Below are 17,443 nucleotides of genomic sequence, written 5' to 3'. Positions count from 1 at the left end.
TATTACAAAAAAGGCCATATTACAGCCAGCCCAAGCCACCCCCAGAAACTAAACACAATGCCATGTTTTGGCCCGTCCAAGCAACCCCACAGAAACCCCATCTGCCATACAAACCCAAGTATACATCGTTTAAAACAAAAATTAAACCAACCCGACAAGCCCTACCCCAAGTAGAAAACAAAATTGTAGGGCATACACAAAATTTGAAACTTTAAAACACAATTATTTCTTCTTCTTCTTCAGGCCCAAAGGGTCATTAACCTAGTAGTCATTGGGATCAAAGATCAAACACCACTTATTGACACTTTATGCTGCAAAATCCGCCCAGGAGCCAGCTCCGCCTCTTTATCACACAAAAAGTCCTTGAGCATGCTCCATCCAATATGAGCTTCTGCTCTCTGTTCTTCTTCGTCTGACATGGAGCTCCAGCGAATAAAAGGCCGAATTGGTGGCTCGAGCTCCTCCACCTTCAACCACTTCCCATCACGAGCTAGAAAACCGACCCCAGGTTTAGCCATAGCCATCAAAGATTTCATGCCATAGCATCAATCCTCCTTGACACATTTCTCCATCACCCAGCTCACTTACCCCATGTTGTCTTATTCCAGACCCCATGCCATTACTAGAGAGGCAATGTTGACATTGGTTCGATACCGATGTTCAACCCTCATGAACTCTTCGCCGAATAGATAATCTAAAATCTGCACAAATATGGGCTCTTTGAACTTCAAAATACTGCGCAGCCTTTTCTCCATTACTTGGCCCAAAAATGCTAATTGTTGCTTTGTAGTGATTAGAGTGAAATTTGCTTCCGTCCGCGCAAATTCAGTGCCACCCGTCACCACTCGTCTCCCTTGTCCTGAAAAATACTCCACAGGGAATGAAATGGCAAAGAAAACTAATTTAAAGCCCCGTCACCTCCTCCGTCATAATTGCTCTCTACTTGCCATAAATGAATCCTGAATGGCAGTGTACAAACACCTTAAAGATCAAGATTGAGATCTTGATAATCCTCCCACCATTCATCCTTCTACCTATCATTAATTAGAGTTGCATGCTTTGACAGCACATCCACCATGCTGTTTCCACTCCTTGGGGTGTGCAAAACTTTAAAAAATTTAAAAGCTTTCTAATTAAAAATATAAATTTATTAAGCCTCCGTGCCATAGCCTCACCTTTGATGATTGCATTCACGACAATCAGAGAATCGCCCTCTAAATGGAGTTGCTCGGCTGCCACTTTTTGTGATATTTTAACAGCCAAAAGAGCCGCTTGACACTCGGCCTCATTATTTGTGCCTTCATCAAGTTTTTCAGCTCCCATTGCTAGAATATTCTCATACAAATCCCTCGAAACGTACCCTGCAATTGACAACCTTGGATTACCTTTTGAAGCTCCATTGAAATTAACCTTAACCCATCCAACCTTAGGTTTCACCCAATCAATCTCCGTCATCGAACTGAAACCCCAATTATCCCGAGTCGACCCAATAACAGGCTGGGAAAATTAAATTTTACACTTACGCAATCAATAAGAATAAAGAAAAATGGTATTTTTATAATCATTTAAAATAAAAAATTAATTTTAGACTATAGAGTTGAAATTTTTTAATTCTATGCATTCATTGGTTGAACTAATTAAAAAAAGAATTCAATGAAGCCTTTGGCAGGAACTAATAACATAATTATTAAATGAGGCATAATCCTATGAAACTTATACTGCATACAAAGCTCAGGCTACTGAAATCATATCCAGTTTCAGCTGAAGAAGTTGCACTCATTCAAGATATTCGGGAGATTGTTTTGAAAGATGTTTGAAATTCTGTTATCTTTCACTTGCAACATCTAATGATAATTTCTTGAAGTCAATAATCAGAAGATTAAAATGCTCCATAACTGCTCAGGCAGGCTTAGAAATCTGGTCTCCAAGTTCCAATTTCAGTCAAGCAAATTGGCCATCGTGCTGTTGCCTGTGACCAACTAGAGTCTCTTGAATGCCCATAAACAGATCTGATGTATTTCCATATCTCATCCTAATCCCTAAGGAATTTGTGGGACCTGATAACATGTCACTAGGCAACAATAAAATATTGAATGGGCTCTTTCCCTGCTTAACCTTATCAGAACCCAAATGCAACAAAGCAACTTGTTCTTTTCAATTTGATGCTATACACTCTTCAGACACATATTGTGGAAGTTTAGCAGCACTCTCATGGGAGTTAGAGGGGGTACAAATGATCACCAGTCTTGACAAGCTAGACAATAAGCCTGGCAAGGGAATTGATAAATGCTATAGCCTGTATATATAATAATGAAAATGATTGCAAAGTTTCAAGAAAGATCTCACCAAATAATGATGGAAGAAATAATTAGATTACTGTAACGAGTTATCCTCAGACAGGACATTAATTTTCAAAATGAAGGGAAAAGATTGACTAATGGTAAAATGGTCTGATTCTATGCTACCGGGTTTTTTGAAAACAGATGCCAAATTGAAAAAATATCGTTCAGGTATGATTTGGGGTATCAGTTCGGCCTGTGGTTCACCCATAGTTTGGCTAGGGCACCCCACGTACCTTGAGGACCCATTGGGTACCTGGGGTGCCCATGCCAAATCCACACAGAACCCACATCAAAATCAGAAAAATAAGAACCTAAGTGCTGCTTTCGTATGAAAATCTGGATTTTCTTAAAATACAAACCTTCTTGATGTCAGGTATCTCTTGGAATCTGCTCAATAGAATGCAAATCTGTTGCAATCTGGGGAAAATTGTTGCCAATAACAGGTACTTTTAATGGAGATTTGATAAAGAATCCACTGTTACTGGAAGCCACTGCTCCATTGAATGTTGAAGTGACCCTGCTCTGCTGACCTGATGAAGATTACACCCACTAGAAAGAAGTCTGATGCTGCGTAAAAACTTACTGTTGCTGGTTGCTGATGAGAATTCAAGTGCTGTAGACTGACCACATGAAAATCAATTTCTCTGCTCTGGTGCTTTGAGATGAATGAAGTATGAGGGCTTATTTATGTAGTGAACAATGCTATTTCCAGTGCCCATATATATATATACACACACTTCTTTTTTTATTTTCCATTGCCATTTAAAACTCAAACCTCTATGGTGGCGGTCCCCTGATTCAACTTACATGATGAAGTTTATATTAATGAAATAAATGTGGATAGATAGTTATATATTTATATTAATGAAAAACTATATTTATACAGGACAATTATTTTATAATATTATGTTTATATGTGTTAATATATGGATTATTATATTATGTATGTTGACTTTTATTATATTTCATTACTAAAAAATTATATTTTATTTATATTTATATAAATATATATAAATTATAAATAAAATTTAATTTTATCATATAATTATATATTCATATTATATATATTAACGAGTACTATATATGTACATATGCACAAACCCATACCAAAAATTAGGGGAAAAGAAAGAAAAAGAAAAATCTGCCATATTACATCCCAAAACTTCAAACCCGAACCAGCAACTTAGGCCTGGTTCACTATAAGCTACAATTACTGATACTTACTGAGGGTTCTTCATTCTGTGATCCCAAACGTTGCTGCTAAAAATAAATATGCAGTTAAATCTAGAAGCACTATCTTGTACGTATTGAGGGGTACTCTTATGCCTTTTACAAACCTATTGGTTTTATTGTGTTGTAAGCATTAAGGGAGGCAAAAGTGTAATGTCCCCCTTTTATAATTTTTGGATATTTTATTGTTTTCTTTTGTATTTTAACTATTTTTCTGATTTCTGAAACCAGACAAAAACTGTAACAGCAAACTAGAAATTAAACAAGTAGCTAAAAACTAAATGTCAAACCCTCAAATGTGGCTATACAACTTCATATGACAGATCTGGAACAAGTCTCATCAATTATAATTGTTGGTAGCCTGGTATAAACCTAGGTTACTGAAAGACACTCAGATCTGAATTGGACAAGTTATGACAGTAATGCTCTACATCAGACATCAATTTTGGACACCCTCAGAAAGCTGATTTTACTTATTTGCAAATGATTATAAAGCTGGAAACATATTGAAGGAATTGATAGCAACAATTTTACTCACTAAACCTCCTTAGAATGGTGTGGTTGGCAGCTCCAATTATAGATATAATAGAGTTACAGACCTGCAAAGACTGTACGGTTGTTGCTTATAGGCTGTACAGATGATACAGGAGCTGGTACACTAAATAGCAGCTAAGATCAACGTCGAAAAACAAACAAAATTATTTTCAAACCTCCCAAATACTGACGTCCCTATAAATTGGACTGAAAATGCTGATCACCCCTCAAAATCAATGTTTATGGGTCTTCTAAAATGGTTGCAGGTTGTACAGCATCCCATTGCAACAATATGGTAATATTTGGATGTTAACTGGCAGTCAGAATAACCTTCAGTATGCAGTTGCCCACCAAAATGGATGATATCAGCAATAAACAGAATGGTATGGCACCTCCAAACCTTCCCAAAATAGTACAGATCTGTCCTAGGGCAGGTGCTCTAGGAAAATATGCCAAAATCAGCAATAAAATATGCAGAAACAACTGGTATATGAGCAACCTAGGATTTGGTAACGGCTAGAAATAAGGTTGTTAATCCCCTCCACAAATTGGCACTCCAGATCTAGTGAAAAATGGTGATGAAAAACAGCAATAATTTCTGAAAATACAACAATGAAACCCTCCAAGTGTCAAACACCAAATACACTTGCAAAATTAATCACCCAAACCTGAAAATATGCAAAAATATCCAATTTTAGTTCACCATGCAATCCCCAATGTGGAATTGCCAATGCTAAAGGCAAGGGTTTTTGTCCTCACCTCTGAGATTAAGTCCAAGAGGGTTTTTGTCCTCCTAAATCTGAAAAAGCAGCCAAGGGTTTTCATCCTTGGTTGCCAAATTCAAATGCCAAAGCCCACAATAAAATTGTCAAATGAAATCTCAATACAAAATGAGGCTAGGTGCACTCCATCCTTGGTTGCCAAATTCAAATGCCAAAGCCCACAATAAAATTGTCAAATGAAATCTCAATACAAAATGAGGCTAGGTGCACTCCTTTTATACTTATCCAAAACAGGCCCTTGGTTAATAATTTCCCTCCAAAGTATTTAAAACTTTTTTTTATAATTCAATATTTAAAAACACCTTCAACTAAATAAAATAATATTACAATAAGTTGCCCCGTAAATATATTACTGGGCCCAACTTAAAAAAATATTAGAAATGATTTTTCTTGCTTTGCCCTTTAGTGTATGGGAAAATGGGGATAGGTTAGAGGTCTCCTCCTTGGCACTCTTTCTAAAAAGAGGACATGACAGTCTGCCCTTCCAGGAATTGCTTGTCCTGAAACAATTGTGGATTAGGATGATCAAACAACACCTTGCCAAGTTATGAATCATGATGTAGTACCTATAGAGGTTGGATCCCTTGCCTGTAAGTGAAACAACTTGGGCCAAATACATTTCCCAGTCCCATTACCTACAATGATTGATTACAACTCTTGCAACTTGGGAAATAATTTGGCCAACAAGAGTGCATGATCCAGAACACAAACCTCTAAAAATTCCATGATAAGATCCTAACAAGTCTCCTTCAATTCTAAATAGTATTAGACAAAAAACGCAACTCACTCTCGAGATGATCCCCTTCAACTTGATATGAGTGAAAATATCCATAAACTCCCACAAGACTAAAGGCTGGCTTATGTATTCATCACCATGTTTTTGTTGGACCACTTGGCTCCTCCCATGTGATGAAGAATCTGAAACAGTTATTAGAGCTTCATAACCAAAACCTTGAGTTTCAATGAACCCCTCGATGTTGCAAGCCGTACCATCCAAAACATGGCACAAATAAGACTGTGGAGACTAGAAATAAGTTACACCAGCCAAAAACCTCCTGGAATCTCAACCAAATCAAAACGATGGTGGCTGAAATGGTTGTTCCTTTTAGCTGAAACCTTCTACCAACATCATCAAGTGATGAAACTCCCTCAAAATGAACAGATTTGCAGTTGTTTATGACCAATAATAGTAGCTCCAAATCTGATATTTTCAAGACCAGCAACATGACAACGGTACATCAGCTGCAAAACTGTAACTTACAAAAATAATAAATGTGAGCAATGTAGAGGTTGGGAACATCCATACAAGGACTGAAAATACTCCCCCAACAGTTGCAAAGTAAAAAATTCTCCTTCCCATGACTAACGACACCTGTAACAGCATTTGTATGAATGAAAAGAAAGTGATGTGGTGGCTGATAATGGCGGTGATAACAGAATCAAGACTGAAAATTAAAACTTATAGCTGTCCTAAGTGTGTTACTTCTATCATTTGATGGTATGATATTATCACCACTTGCTTCCACCATATCTTGTTGATGATCCTTTGCACAAATCCCCAAACTTGAGGTCACTCCATCATGCTTATGCTATGATCTAAACTACATTCTCTATGCTCACCTCCAAGACAACTTCCTCCAACATTAGACTCAATGTTTCTTTATTAAAAAACTTAGCAAGTGGAAAACAGTGAGTACTTGCCAGAAATTGGGCAAGTTAAACTGGTGAGTTTTCCAACAATTTACTCATTTATTAAAAGACTTAGCGAGTGGATGAGGCAAGCTTTCATATTGGGAGTGATTTAGACTCAAACTTCAATTTTGAAGCAGCCTTGGCAGATAAAGATAACATGCAGCATATTTTCTTCTTCTTTTTTTGTCATTTTGTAGTTGTAGCTTGTAGCCTTTCAGCATTTTGTCATAATTGTTATACATATATATCATAGTTACCAGGAGACCCGTACCGGTACCAGAAATTTCTTGATGCATAAGGTGCTTTTGGCTGCCGTCTCCGAAGTCTCCCAACCAAAAATTGACTTCTCCTGCTAGAAAACTTAGGGCAAAGTGCAGTAAAAAGGGAAAAAAAATAAAGCAAACAAATAAGATAAGCTTGCAGCAAAGCAAAGTCGTAAGGAAATTGTTGGTGTTTGTAGCTAGGTCGAATCCCTTCTAGGGCTGACCTAGTACACTTAGCAATTATGTAGCTTGACAGCCTTAGAAGGCATTTATGATTAAATGTTAGAGTCGAGCCCTAATTGGGCATCATATGTAACTTGTGGTTATATGTAACTTGTAACCACTCCTGTAACTTGTAATTAATTAAGACCTATATGAATGTAACTTGTAAATTATAGGTCTGATCCTCCTTGGCGCCAAAGCTTACAAGGTCGACATAAATGAATTAGAATGCTAGTGGCTCATATATATGCGAAGTCAATGTCATTGTAATAACACACAATCAGAGATTACATTCCTATTCGGCATTCTCCAGCGATTTACTTCAGAGATCAGCGAATCATGTTCTAAGTCAGAGAATCATATGCAAAGGACAGCAACTGTTCCTTCTGACAGCGATCATCATTTGAAGGCAGCGATCTCCATCTCTGAGACAGCGAACCTACTTATGACAGAAAATACCCTATTCTCAGAGATAAGTGCATCATTGTGTATATCCTAGATTGAAGATGATGTTCTTCTGTGCATAACTTACTGGTTTTGATTGCTTCACGTGTTGAAGCTCATTGTAAAGATACTTCTGGTTATTGAATAATAAGATCTGAGAATTATAGCTGGGTTTTTCATCTCCAAGAGGGAGGTTTTCCCAGGATATACTTGGTGTTTATCGTGCACATTGATTTGGTTCTGTTATTTCTCATTATTTTGCTACAGTCTGATTACTAAACTCAACAGAAATGACTAATAAGGAAATTGTTTAACAGGAAGACAAAAATCCATGCAAAGTTATAGTGATCCAATCTATTGAAAATTTAGACTTTTTGAGAGGACTGATTTCTTATCATTGTAATAGGCTAAAGAGAAATTGCCTTTACTATTTAGCCAACAATATTAAGTGTGCTCAACATCTATATTACCTTACTTTCACTAAACAATTTAGACTGGCTATGGTATCAGCAATATAAGCAATTTTAACTTCAATTTTTGTCCAATTTTAAAGTTAATGTTAAACTTTTCCACTTCTTGTTTTCAACATTCTCTGTCATGATATGCTTTGAAAATTATTAAATATTATTTCTTAAAAAAATTGGCGTCTCCAAGTACCCCCCATATATATATATATATATGCACGTTGACAATGAAAGCAATAAAATTTCAATTTTGTCAATTTGTCTTCAACTCTCATATGAATCCTTGATTTAGTTCTAATCTTATGGAATATGGTCTATAACATATATGATGAATGCCTTATATATAAAGAATTGAGATTTCCTATACTGTTTAAATTTTTTCATTTTTTAAAGTGTTGTCCCCTATCATCCCCATCTTGGGAATTCCATGGAACATAACCTCAAACTCCTTATCATTACATGCTTATGTGTCATTCAACAATTGCAGTATTCTATAATAGCAAATATTTGTTTACCATACTATAAGCATATGAACAAACAATTCGTTGGGGGAGTTCATATCTCTCATCTCAATAGTAAATCAATGGGTTGTAAAATTATTTGTAACATACAGATATGAAAAATTATACTAAGAGACACATATAATGACTATGATGAGCAGGTAGATTTCATATGTTACTTTATGCAAACATTTTGACATCACAAACCACGGTATTGAAATCTCTATGGTAAAGTACCAATTGTGGCAATGTTAAAGAGAATTACCATCTTAGAACAAGGCATGAATAGTCTATGCTCAAGTGAGAGCTCTTATTGTGTGGATTCTTACCATAACTTATGAGTTCTAGAGTATCTTGGCGTGGCCATTACTCCACATCAAATAGTTTGAAACTTTGAAACAATCCAACCAGGTAAGGGAGAGCCTACACGATCCATAATCTCATCAATGTTATGCTTATAGAAATTAAGAACCAACAGAATTTTTGGATCATGCTACTTATTATAAAACAAATGACAGACAAAAAGGAAGTAATACTATGAAATGAAAGTGGAGTCATGGACTTTATCCTAGAAAACCCCCAATTTGGAGGAAAATCCGGTTTGTAGTAGTGTGAACTGAACTTCCACAAATTCTTATTAATAGTTAGGCAAAAAGAATGAATTGAAAAGGGATGTGGATAGCAATCTGCCCCTTGCCTCCATTGGAACAAGCCACTATCAAGTATATGGCTTCCTATTACATTGAAATCCTCCTTTCAATTTCTACAACACTCAATTCTACTTCTTGTGCCCTCAAATTGCCTTCTGCAAATATTTAAAAGATGTTAGAGTCCTACATGTGCACCGAAAGGTGACCAAGCCAAGAATCCAAAGAGACAGGCATCTAGTTGTTCCGAATTCTTGCACAAACACATCAGATGGAACTGTCATTTTTTTGCAATTGAACCACCACTTTTTGCAAATTGGTAGCTTCGAGACTGTCATGGTAATTTTTTATTCTGAAAGCCATTTCCAATTCATACTTGTGATATAATTGGTTCCTTTATTATGCACTTGCTGATTTACATCAGTGTCATTCAAGACATATCTATTGACTTTCTTTCTCATGCAGGCTTTCAGAATGCAATACAATTAAGTCCACATGTGTGCAAAAGAAGCTTCTACAGTCCATCATTTCTAGAGAACAAGCCAAATCTTGCATTTGCATGCAAAATAACTAAGTATAGACACTGAACAACCATAAACAGACGATATCAAAAAAGGAAAATAGTATTCAGTTTTATGCCACTAGAGAATTTCCATAATAAGGTAACATGGTGGACTGAATTGTTTGAAGTTTCTTGTTCCATTGTTTGCCATAACAGATTTTAACTTTTAAGTTCATTATTTCTTATTACTAAATCGTTAAATTCTCAAAGTATTTGAAGCAAACTCTATAGGTTATGGTGAAGCATAAAGATAAAAATCACAATTCTAAGAGAAAAATAATGCTCAAATATGGAATCTCACCAGGGCCCAGAACCATCACCACTGCTTTCTGCTGGGTTTGCACTTGTATCCCACACCTTCAATGTTAAGTCATCACTGCAATGTATATTTCAAAAATTTCTTTTAGTGTTAGTAAAATGTTGCTCCTTTATAGTGAAACTGAAAATCATAAAACTGGATCCAAAAATGGGAGATTGAAGACATGTACCTGCATGATACCATTCTGTCTCCAGAAGAATTAAAGGATACTCCCCACACTGTTGATGTATGACCACTGAAAAATTCACAATGCCAATGATTTCAATCTTTAATATTTTAGTGAAAAATGATGTTCAAATTCCAAAAATGCATTGCATTGCATCCAAAGCATTAATTTGATGTTAGCAAGGTCAACATGTCATGGATATTGAACTTGACAATACTATAGTAAGATCACTGATAACGTAAATCGGGTGCAATCTGTTTTTGAAAGCAAAAGGGAGAGAATTCAAGTATGCACATAACATTATGACAGCAAATACAAGTATATAAATAATCCAAAGGTTTAAGCTTGAATACCAAACCAAGAAAAGCTGGAATACTGTAGAGTGAGAACAAGCTTTGGAGTAGAAGATGAACCCTCACCCTCCATTGTTCTCCATCTTGTTTCTCTTTGCTACTATTTGTGATCTTTGTGTTTAGTTCTTTTTGCAGTTAACTGTTTAGCTTTCAGCTTAGTTGTGGTCTTTTCATTCTTGTTGTGTATTGTATTGTTTCTTTTTGTCTCTTAGGTTGGTTGGGTTGGACAAAGTTGTGTGCCCCATTCATTTACATTCAGTACATCCACTCAAAAGTTGAGCGTGACCCAAACACTGGTGATATGGTGAAGGAAAGGGGGAAATAAGATTTGACCAAATGGCAAAAATGCAGAGATCATGGCTGAAATTTGAAAAATCAATAGAAAGCAAAGAAAGTGGAGGCACAAAATCTTTTAAGGAAGCTCTCATAAATGAAGAAAGAATAGAGGTTGTTGAAGGAGTTCATTTTAAAAGTGCATGTAAGACAGAGGGACCATCCAAAGGCCGGGTGAAGAATTTAACAAACTGATCCATATGGATCATAAGACTAATAAAGATTTGTGGGTTGGTGAACATTTTATTACTAATAAAAAACTAATAAATATTTGTGGATTGGTGAGAAGCAAAATGGAATTCCAAATTGAAATAATTGACAGAATTTGTCAAAAAACAGAGAAAAAGGATGGTACCAAAACCATGGTACTCTCCATGACAGAACTGCGGAGTGTGTAGGTCAGATTTTGAAACAAATAGATGCCATTACAACTTTCAAAATCCATGGGAATTCTTCTAGGGCCCAGGAGAATGTTTCAGCATCAGTAATTGTTATATAGAGGTGATGGTGTCATGCCCCTAAGATAGCAACCACTATTAATATCAAACTGAGGCAATGATAACATAGGAGGCTAAGTAGGATAAATATTAAATAATTCCTAAGCAGCGAATTCCAAAAAGGCCGTCTAGGTTAAAAATAAAATATTTACAAGGTGGCAATCCCAAGAGAGGCCGACCCTAAGATTATGAATATTAGTCATTGCTGGTCGGCTAGAATACCTTTTATCTTTCCTTAATAGCTGCAATCATGAATGGCAGCAGTTGTAAAGTGAAAGGACAGCAATTGGGAATCAGGTGTATCATTTCAATGCAAACGAGTGTCTCTTCATGACCAAAAGGTATGACCCTTTCCACCATGATGGGTATAAAGGTAAGGTAGCATCATTTGAAAGAGGCATGGAAAGAATGGAAATAGGCATTTGATCTATAATCAGAAAAACAGATCTGACTTGAATAGTAAGGCAGCAATCAGGAGACATGGATCCTCTAAATGAATATCTCCTTTCAAAGAGATGTGTCTCCCCAACAAGATATGAAGGTATAAAGGGAATAATAAATTTATACGCAAGATAGGGAAGGAGAATAAGAACAGATAAGCAATCCAGATCATTAATAAAAGATGAATCAAGAAGATTGTCCATTGAATCAGGAAAGTCTGAAAAGTAACCGGCAATATACATATACATGTATAATTCTAGCAAGTTTCTCAAGAATCCTTCAATAAGATTATTCAAGGGATTTATTGCCAATCCATCAAGAATCTTAAGATTAGTGAGGAAACGTCGTAGGGGGTGCAGCAGTACCAGTTCCCTCAATTAAGTAGCCCCCCCCAAGTTGGTTAGCTTGTGCACCAAGGTGTCAAATGACTTGGTTGGTTGTTCCATGCTCTTGGGCTTAGTTGTGAGGAACCAGTATCCAGGCATCCTTGCCTCAATTAAGTAGCCCACCCCAAGTTGGTTAGTGTCGCATCCCGCTAAATTATCCTAGCTTAATTACTGATTTATTAGGTATTCATTGTTTAATAGAAAGCAATTCCGCAAGAAGATTTGATTGTGTCAAGTTTCTTTTGAAGAATGATTGTGATAATGATGATTTATTATACTCGTATGACAAAAACTAGTGACACTCTGTTAAATTGAGAGAGAGAGGGAGCATCATTCAGGAGAAGGTTTTAGCCGATTGAGGTATCTTTTCATGATGGAATCACACAAACACACATGTAGATTCATGTAGCTAAGTTGCATAAGGTTAGTGTATATATGTGTGTGCATTACATGTATATAGGTGTCTAAGAATGAACCTAGAGAGCTTGTGTTTGTATTGGTCATGAGTCAAAATTAACACAAGGGTGTGCTACAAGTTGATATGTAGTTGCATTCCAACAATCTATTTAGATGGATCTGAAGTTCTGAACTAAATGGGATTGGCTTGAAAAATCAAATAACATTTTCTTTGTTTCTTCCTTTACTTATTGTTATCATATATGATATAACCCAAAAAAAATAATAATAATAAATAACATAATATTTTATTAATGTGGGCATGCTAGCTTTAGTTTTATTTTTAAAGGGACTACAATCATTATAAAAGAATATAATAAAATAATTAAAGAATTATTAATATTGTCCAACTTGTGTGGTGCCTACGTGGCACAACAAATTCCAATGGAAATGTTTTAATTAAAACAAAAGGAATAGAATCCACAAAAATAAATAAAACAATTATAAGAAACTCAAAAAAAAGAGTTTTCCCTCACCCCTCCCCACGTGCCTTCTTGGTGCTTCTAAGACTTGCATGAAAACCTATGTGGCTGGAAGCTAGCAAGAGGGAGAAATTCTAATTGATTAGAAGTTTCTGGGGGCTTATCAAATGGAAAAAATAATAGGGAGACAAAAGCTATTTTGAGGGAGAACGAGATACTAGTAGAGCTCTTGCTTGAATTCCTGGTAGAGCTCATGGTTAAATTCCTCGTATTGGAGTTCCCTGCAACTATAAATGACTACCTATTTAACAGTCTTTGGTGCAATGACAAAGTGCGCATTGCCTTTCAAGAGTCGTAAGATCACAGTGAAAGTTAATTTTTTTTCCTTATTGAAAATCTGGTGAGAGCTTCTGCCTTTCCACTAATAATCCTTATGAGAATTTTTTGTATTATGGTTCTGTCTTAAAATCCTTTTTGCTTATTTATTTTGTCAATATGGATGGGCTGTTTTAGCAGGTCAAGGTCACCGTAATCTTGGGGTTATTATTTATTTCGGAAATGGGCATATTCTTGAGCAACATGATCTTAATTGACTGTGAATTACAGTGACAATTGAACTTGTGCCTTCATGAGAATTTATATAAGTTGTTACTTCTTCCTTTACATACTGCATTTTTCTTAAAATTTGCAAGTAGTCTATGTACAGTCCAAGCTTAATAAATTCTTGTTCTGAGTTGAGAAGATATATCAACAGTTAAGGTATTATAATACTGTAGTTGATCTGTACATATTCTTATTTTAAATGTTGAATGAATAAGTAGTTGTGTATTTAGAACCAGTAAGACTGCAAGTTGTAAATATATGTTCTTGGAAGACATTGTTTGTTTAACTATGCATTCTTTGAGGGCTTGTTTATTTTTGTTGGGGAGTTATTTTTATGGAATTAGGGGCTTTTAAGGGGAAAACATATGCAACCACCAATGGCCAAATTAACCTACAACTTGCTTTCCCGATAGAACAATTTATGTTCTAAATTGCTTTTACGGTAGTTGCTTCCAATGCATGTAAATTCTTTATAATTTTTGAGCAGACTATTTTCCTGGACTTAGAATGCTGCAGAAAATTAATACTACAAAACCATGACCTGGGGTTTCTTGTGTGTTCCTTGAAGGGAACTACTTGTGTCAAAAATGTGACATGCTTTGTAATTTGTAGGATGGAAGCTTTATTTTTCTATTCTTAGGTAAATATATGCTTCCAATGACACATAAGCCATTTTTTCTTCTTTTTATGAAATTGAGTGTTGCTAAAAATCTGCCATCAATCATGTTTTATTCTCCAGCATGGGTATGTGAATGCCCTTCTATAAAGGATTTAACTATTGCTTCCAAACCTCTTATGTTCATTGAACAAATATAAATTTGATGTTATTGAGTATTCTTTAAATGTGAAATTGAATCTTAACGTGTCCAATGAGGTGTTGAACTTTGTTGTTGATTCAATTTTGGAAGTTGTTTACCATTTATTGGTCTATGAGAATATTTAAACCATTTAAAACCATTCCACTTTCCCAAGCCCTTTAAGATGAGATTAGATCCTCTTAGTGATTTTCTCTTGAATTTATTGAATGGGAATTAAATAATTAGTACCTATCTGATATTATTGGTTGATTTAGGCAGACGAATGTTGCTTGAGGCCTATAAACCATATTATTTTACCAAAAGGCATGAATTCAATTGCTATAAGAACTCTGTTAGCAATTCAATTGATATTAAATTGTTTGATATATATGAAATGAGAGATTATCTACTGTAGATAGGAATCTGGAAATCATCACAAACAATATAAAAACTAATCTAGCTCAATCACGAAAGCTTAAATGTAATGATCAATCCTAAACACACTCAATAAAGACATAAAGACAAAACATTCAAAACTAAATACTATGCAAACCAAACGTAGATATGAATGCTTCCTTCATGCGGCTCCATTGTTCTTCTTTCCTCTCCAAATAGCCTTTGTTTGTGGATCTCACCTTCAAGTGCATACACATGAGATGAAAGCAAATAGACAAGATTATGGCGCAAGAGTACTCAAAATGTGATTGTTTTGACAAAGCGATTATTTCGACAAAGTAATTACCCTTGATTGAAGAAAAATCATCCAATTTATAGAAAAATTGGAGAAAAGATCAAATTAGCATGAAATGGATATTAGAAGCAATTGATTTCAAAATGGCAAAATTGAGTGAAAAGAAGAAGGTTATGACACCTTCTATGTCATGAATTATGACATATTGCCCATACAAAGGTTAGAAAACTAGAACCTTATGACATCTTGCTATGTCAAGAGTATGACGCATGAGAAATTCATGCTTCCACCGAAGCACAAAAATAGGGAAAACTAGAGACAAGTTAATTAGGTGGAAATTAAAATTAGGAAATTAGAAAAAAAGGTGGAAATTAGGAATTAGGAAATTTAGAAAATTAGGAAATTATAAATGATGAAATTAGAAAATTGAGGAAAATAGGAATTTAGTGAATTAATTAATAATTTCTCATTTATTAATTAATTCACAAAGAGGGAATTTAGAAATTAATGAAAAATTAGGAAATTAGGTAAATCAATTAATAATTTGTCACTTATTAATTAATTCACAAAAAGAGGAATAATTAGTTAGCCAATTAAATTAAACATTTAATTGTGACACGAAGACCTAGGATAAATAAAAAAATAAATTATTTAACCTAGATGGATAAAATGGAGAGAAAATGACAAACAAGGTTAAATGAATAAATCATAAAACCCTAGAAGATAAATTAGGAATGCAAGGACGACAATTAGGTCTTGATATAAAATTGATTTGATGTTGATTCGATCATGATTTTGAATTGATAAATGATCAATGTGATAAATGATTTGATAGATAGATGCACCAATTTATGAGGAATAATGACAAATTGATCCAAATTAACATGAATGAGAAGGATTACGATTGATGACAAATTGATCGCAAAATGACAAGATTGAAAATGATAACGATCGATGACAAATCGATCGCAAATCGACAAGATTGAAAAGAGGACAAAACCCTAATTAGGATTGACGATGTCCAAAATGATGACAAATTAGCACGCACATTGATGCGACAGGATAAGATTGACCAAAATCATGACTTAAGATTGTTGTCGACAAGACCAATTTCGAGAGCGAGATAAATGAAGAATGCAGAAGAAGGACTCGATGCTTGCAAATGATAAAGACCAAGTGTGCAACATAGAAGAAATGTTAATGCGATGCAAGAACCCTAAAATAAGGCAATGCGCAAATGTTAAAGTATGACTCCACAAGCGTTGACCATTTTTAGATGTCTACATCTACAACTTGGGAAGCATACAAATAAATTTTAGGATGAGTATCTTCCAACTAGTAAGAAGTATATTTGGAGACCTTCATGCTCTTGATGTATGAAAAATGATCTACACTTTATATAAATGGAGATTTCAAGAATGTTTATAATTATTTTCCAGTTCCTCCACTTGAATAGTTGACCCTCTAGGATCAGTGCTAATATTGTATGTATGTATATAACATAGTTATAACTGTCCTTTTGTCCAAATTATTGTTTGGGGTAGAATTTAGTGAGCTGCATTGCAGATGAAACTGCTCTTTAATGATTGGGATTCTTTATAGTTTATTCTCTCCCCTTTCCGAAACATATTGAAGTTCTAAATTAGGCTAAGGGATGTAAAAGTTATGACTGTTTGAACGCTGCCCTGCTACTGCAATCTGCATGTTGAAAACTGTTAATTGATTTGTAGATTGCAATCATATGAGTTCACATGACAATTATTGTCACTAGCTGCACATAAGTGAAAAATTAACAAATAGACTATAATCCTTTCATGGGTTGCCTCCTATGATTATTGGATGTTATTATACAACCAATTAAGTCGTGAGGAGGAGGTAAAACCCTCCTTGTCAATGGATATTGAATGGAGTTTTGGAAGTGTGTTTGTGTTGTGGATTAGCCTCCTCTATGGACTAACCATCCATTATCATCTCTAGTATATTAATCAATAAGTATTATCACTTGATACATGTTATCTAAGCTAAACATTATAAAAATTGAATATCAAATACAGGCTTGTCTTCTAGGATTGTGTTTCTATTTTATTGAACGTCCAGATATCATGGTGAGATGATTGGGACACTTTACATTGTAAACGTTGATTATATTTGACTCACACCCATGAGTGTATTAGTTAAAATGATTTACAATCTCCTTCATATAAATATGTTCAAAGGATGAGAATTTTGGTTATGTGTTGCATATTCATATAGGTATGCTAGCTAGACATGATTCAAGTAGTGAATTGGATTCCATC

General features: G+C 35.0%; 1 protein-coding gene across 2 annotated transcripts in view; it reads right to left on the bottom strand.

Moving 5' to 3' along the window:
• LOC131038137 (protein CIA1) overlaps nt 1–17,443 on the bottom strand; it is a 41,572-nt gene that overhangs the window by 5,273 nt on the left and 18,856 nt on the right. For both annotated transcript variants that reach the window (XM_057970468.2, XM_057970467.2), the window contains exons 5-6: nt 10,171–10,236; nt 9,984–10,058 (exon numbers count right to left, since the gene is read on the bottom strand). In XM_057970468.2, coding sequence (XP_057826451.2) covers nt 9,984–10,058; nt 10,171–10,236 — 141 coding nt within the window. The remainder of the gene's footprint in view (nt 1–9,983; nt 10,059–10,170; nt 10,237–17,443) is intronic.

This window comes from Cryptomeria japonica, chromosome 11, assembly GCF_030272615.1.
Source record: "Cryptomeria japonica chromosome 11, Sugi_1.0, whole genome shotgun sequence".
Classification (NCBI taxonomy): Eukaryota; Viridiplantae; Streptophyta; class Pinopsida; order Cupressales; family Cupressaceae; genus Cryptomeria; species Cryptomeria japonica.
Note: the sequence above shows the minus strand (reverse complement) of the source record. Positions and strands in the feature narration are given on the sequence as shown.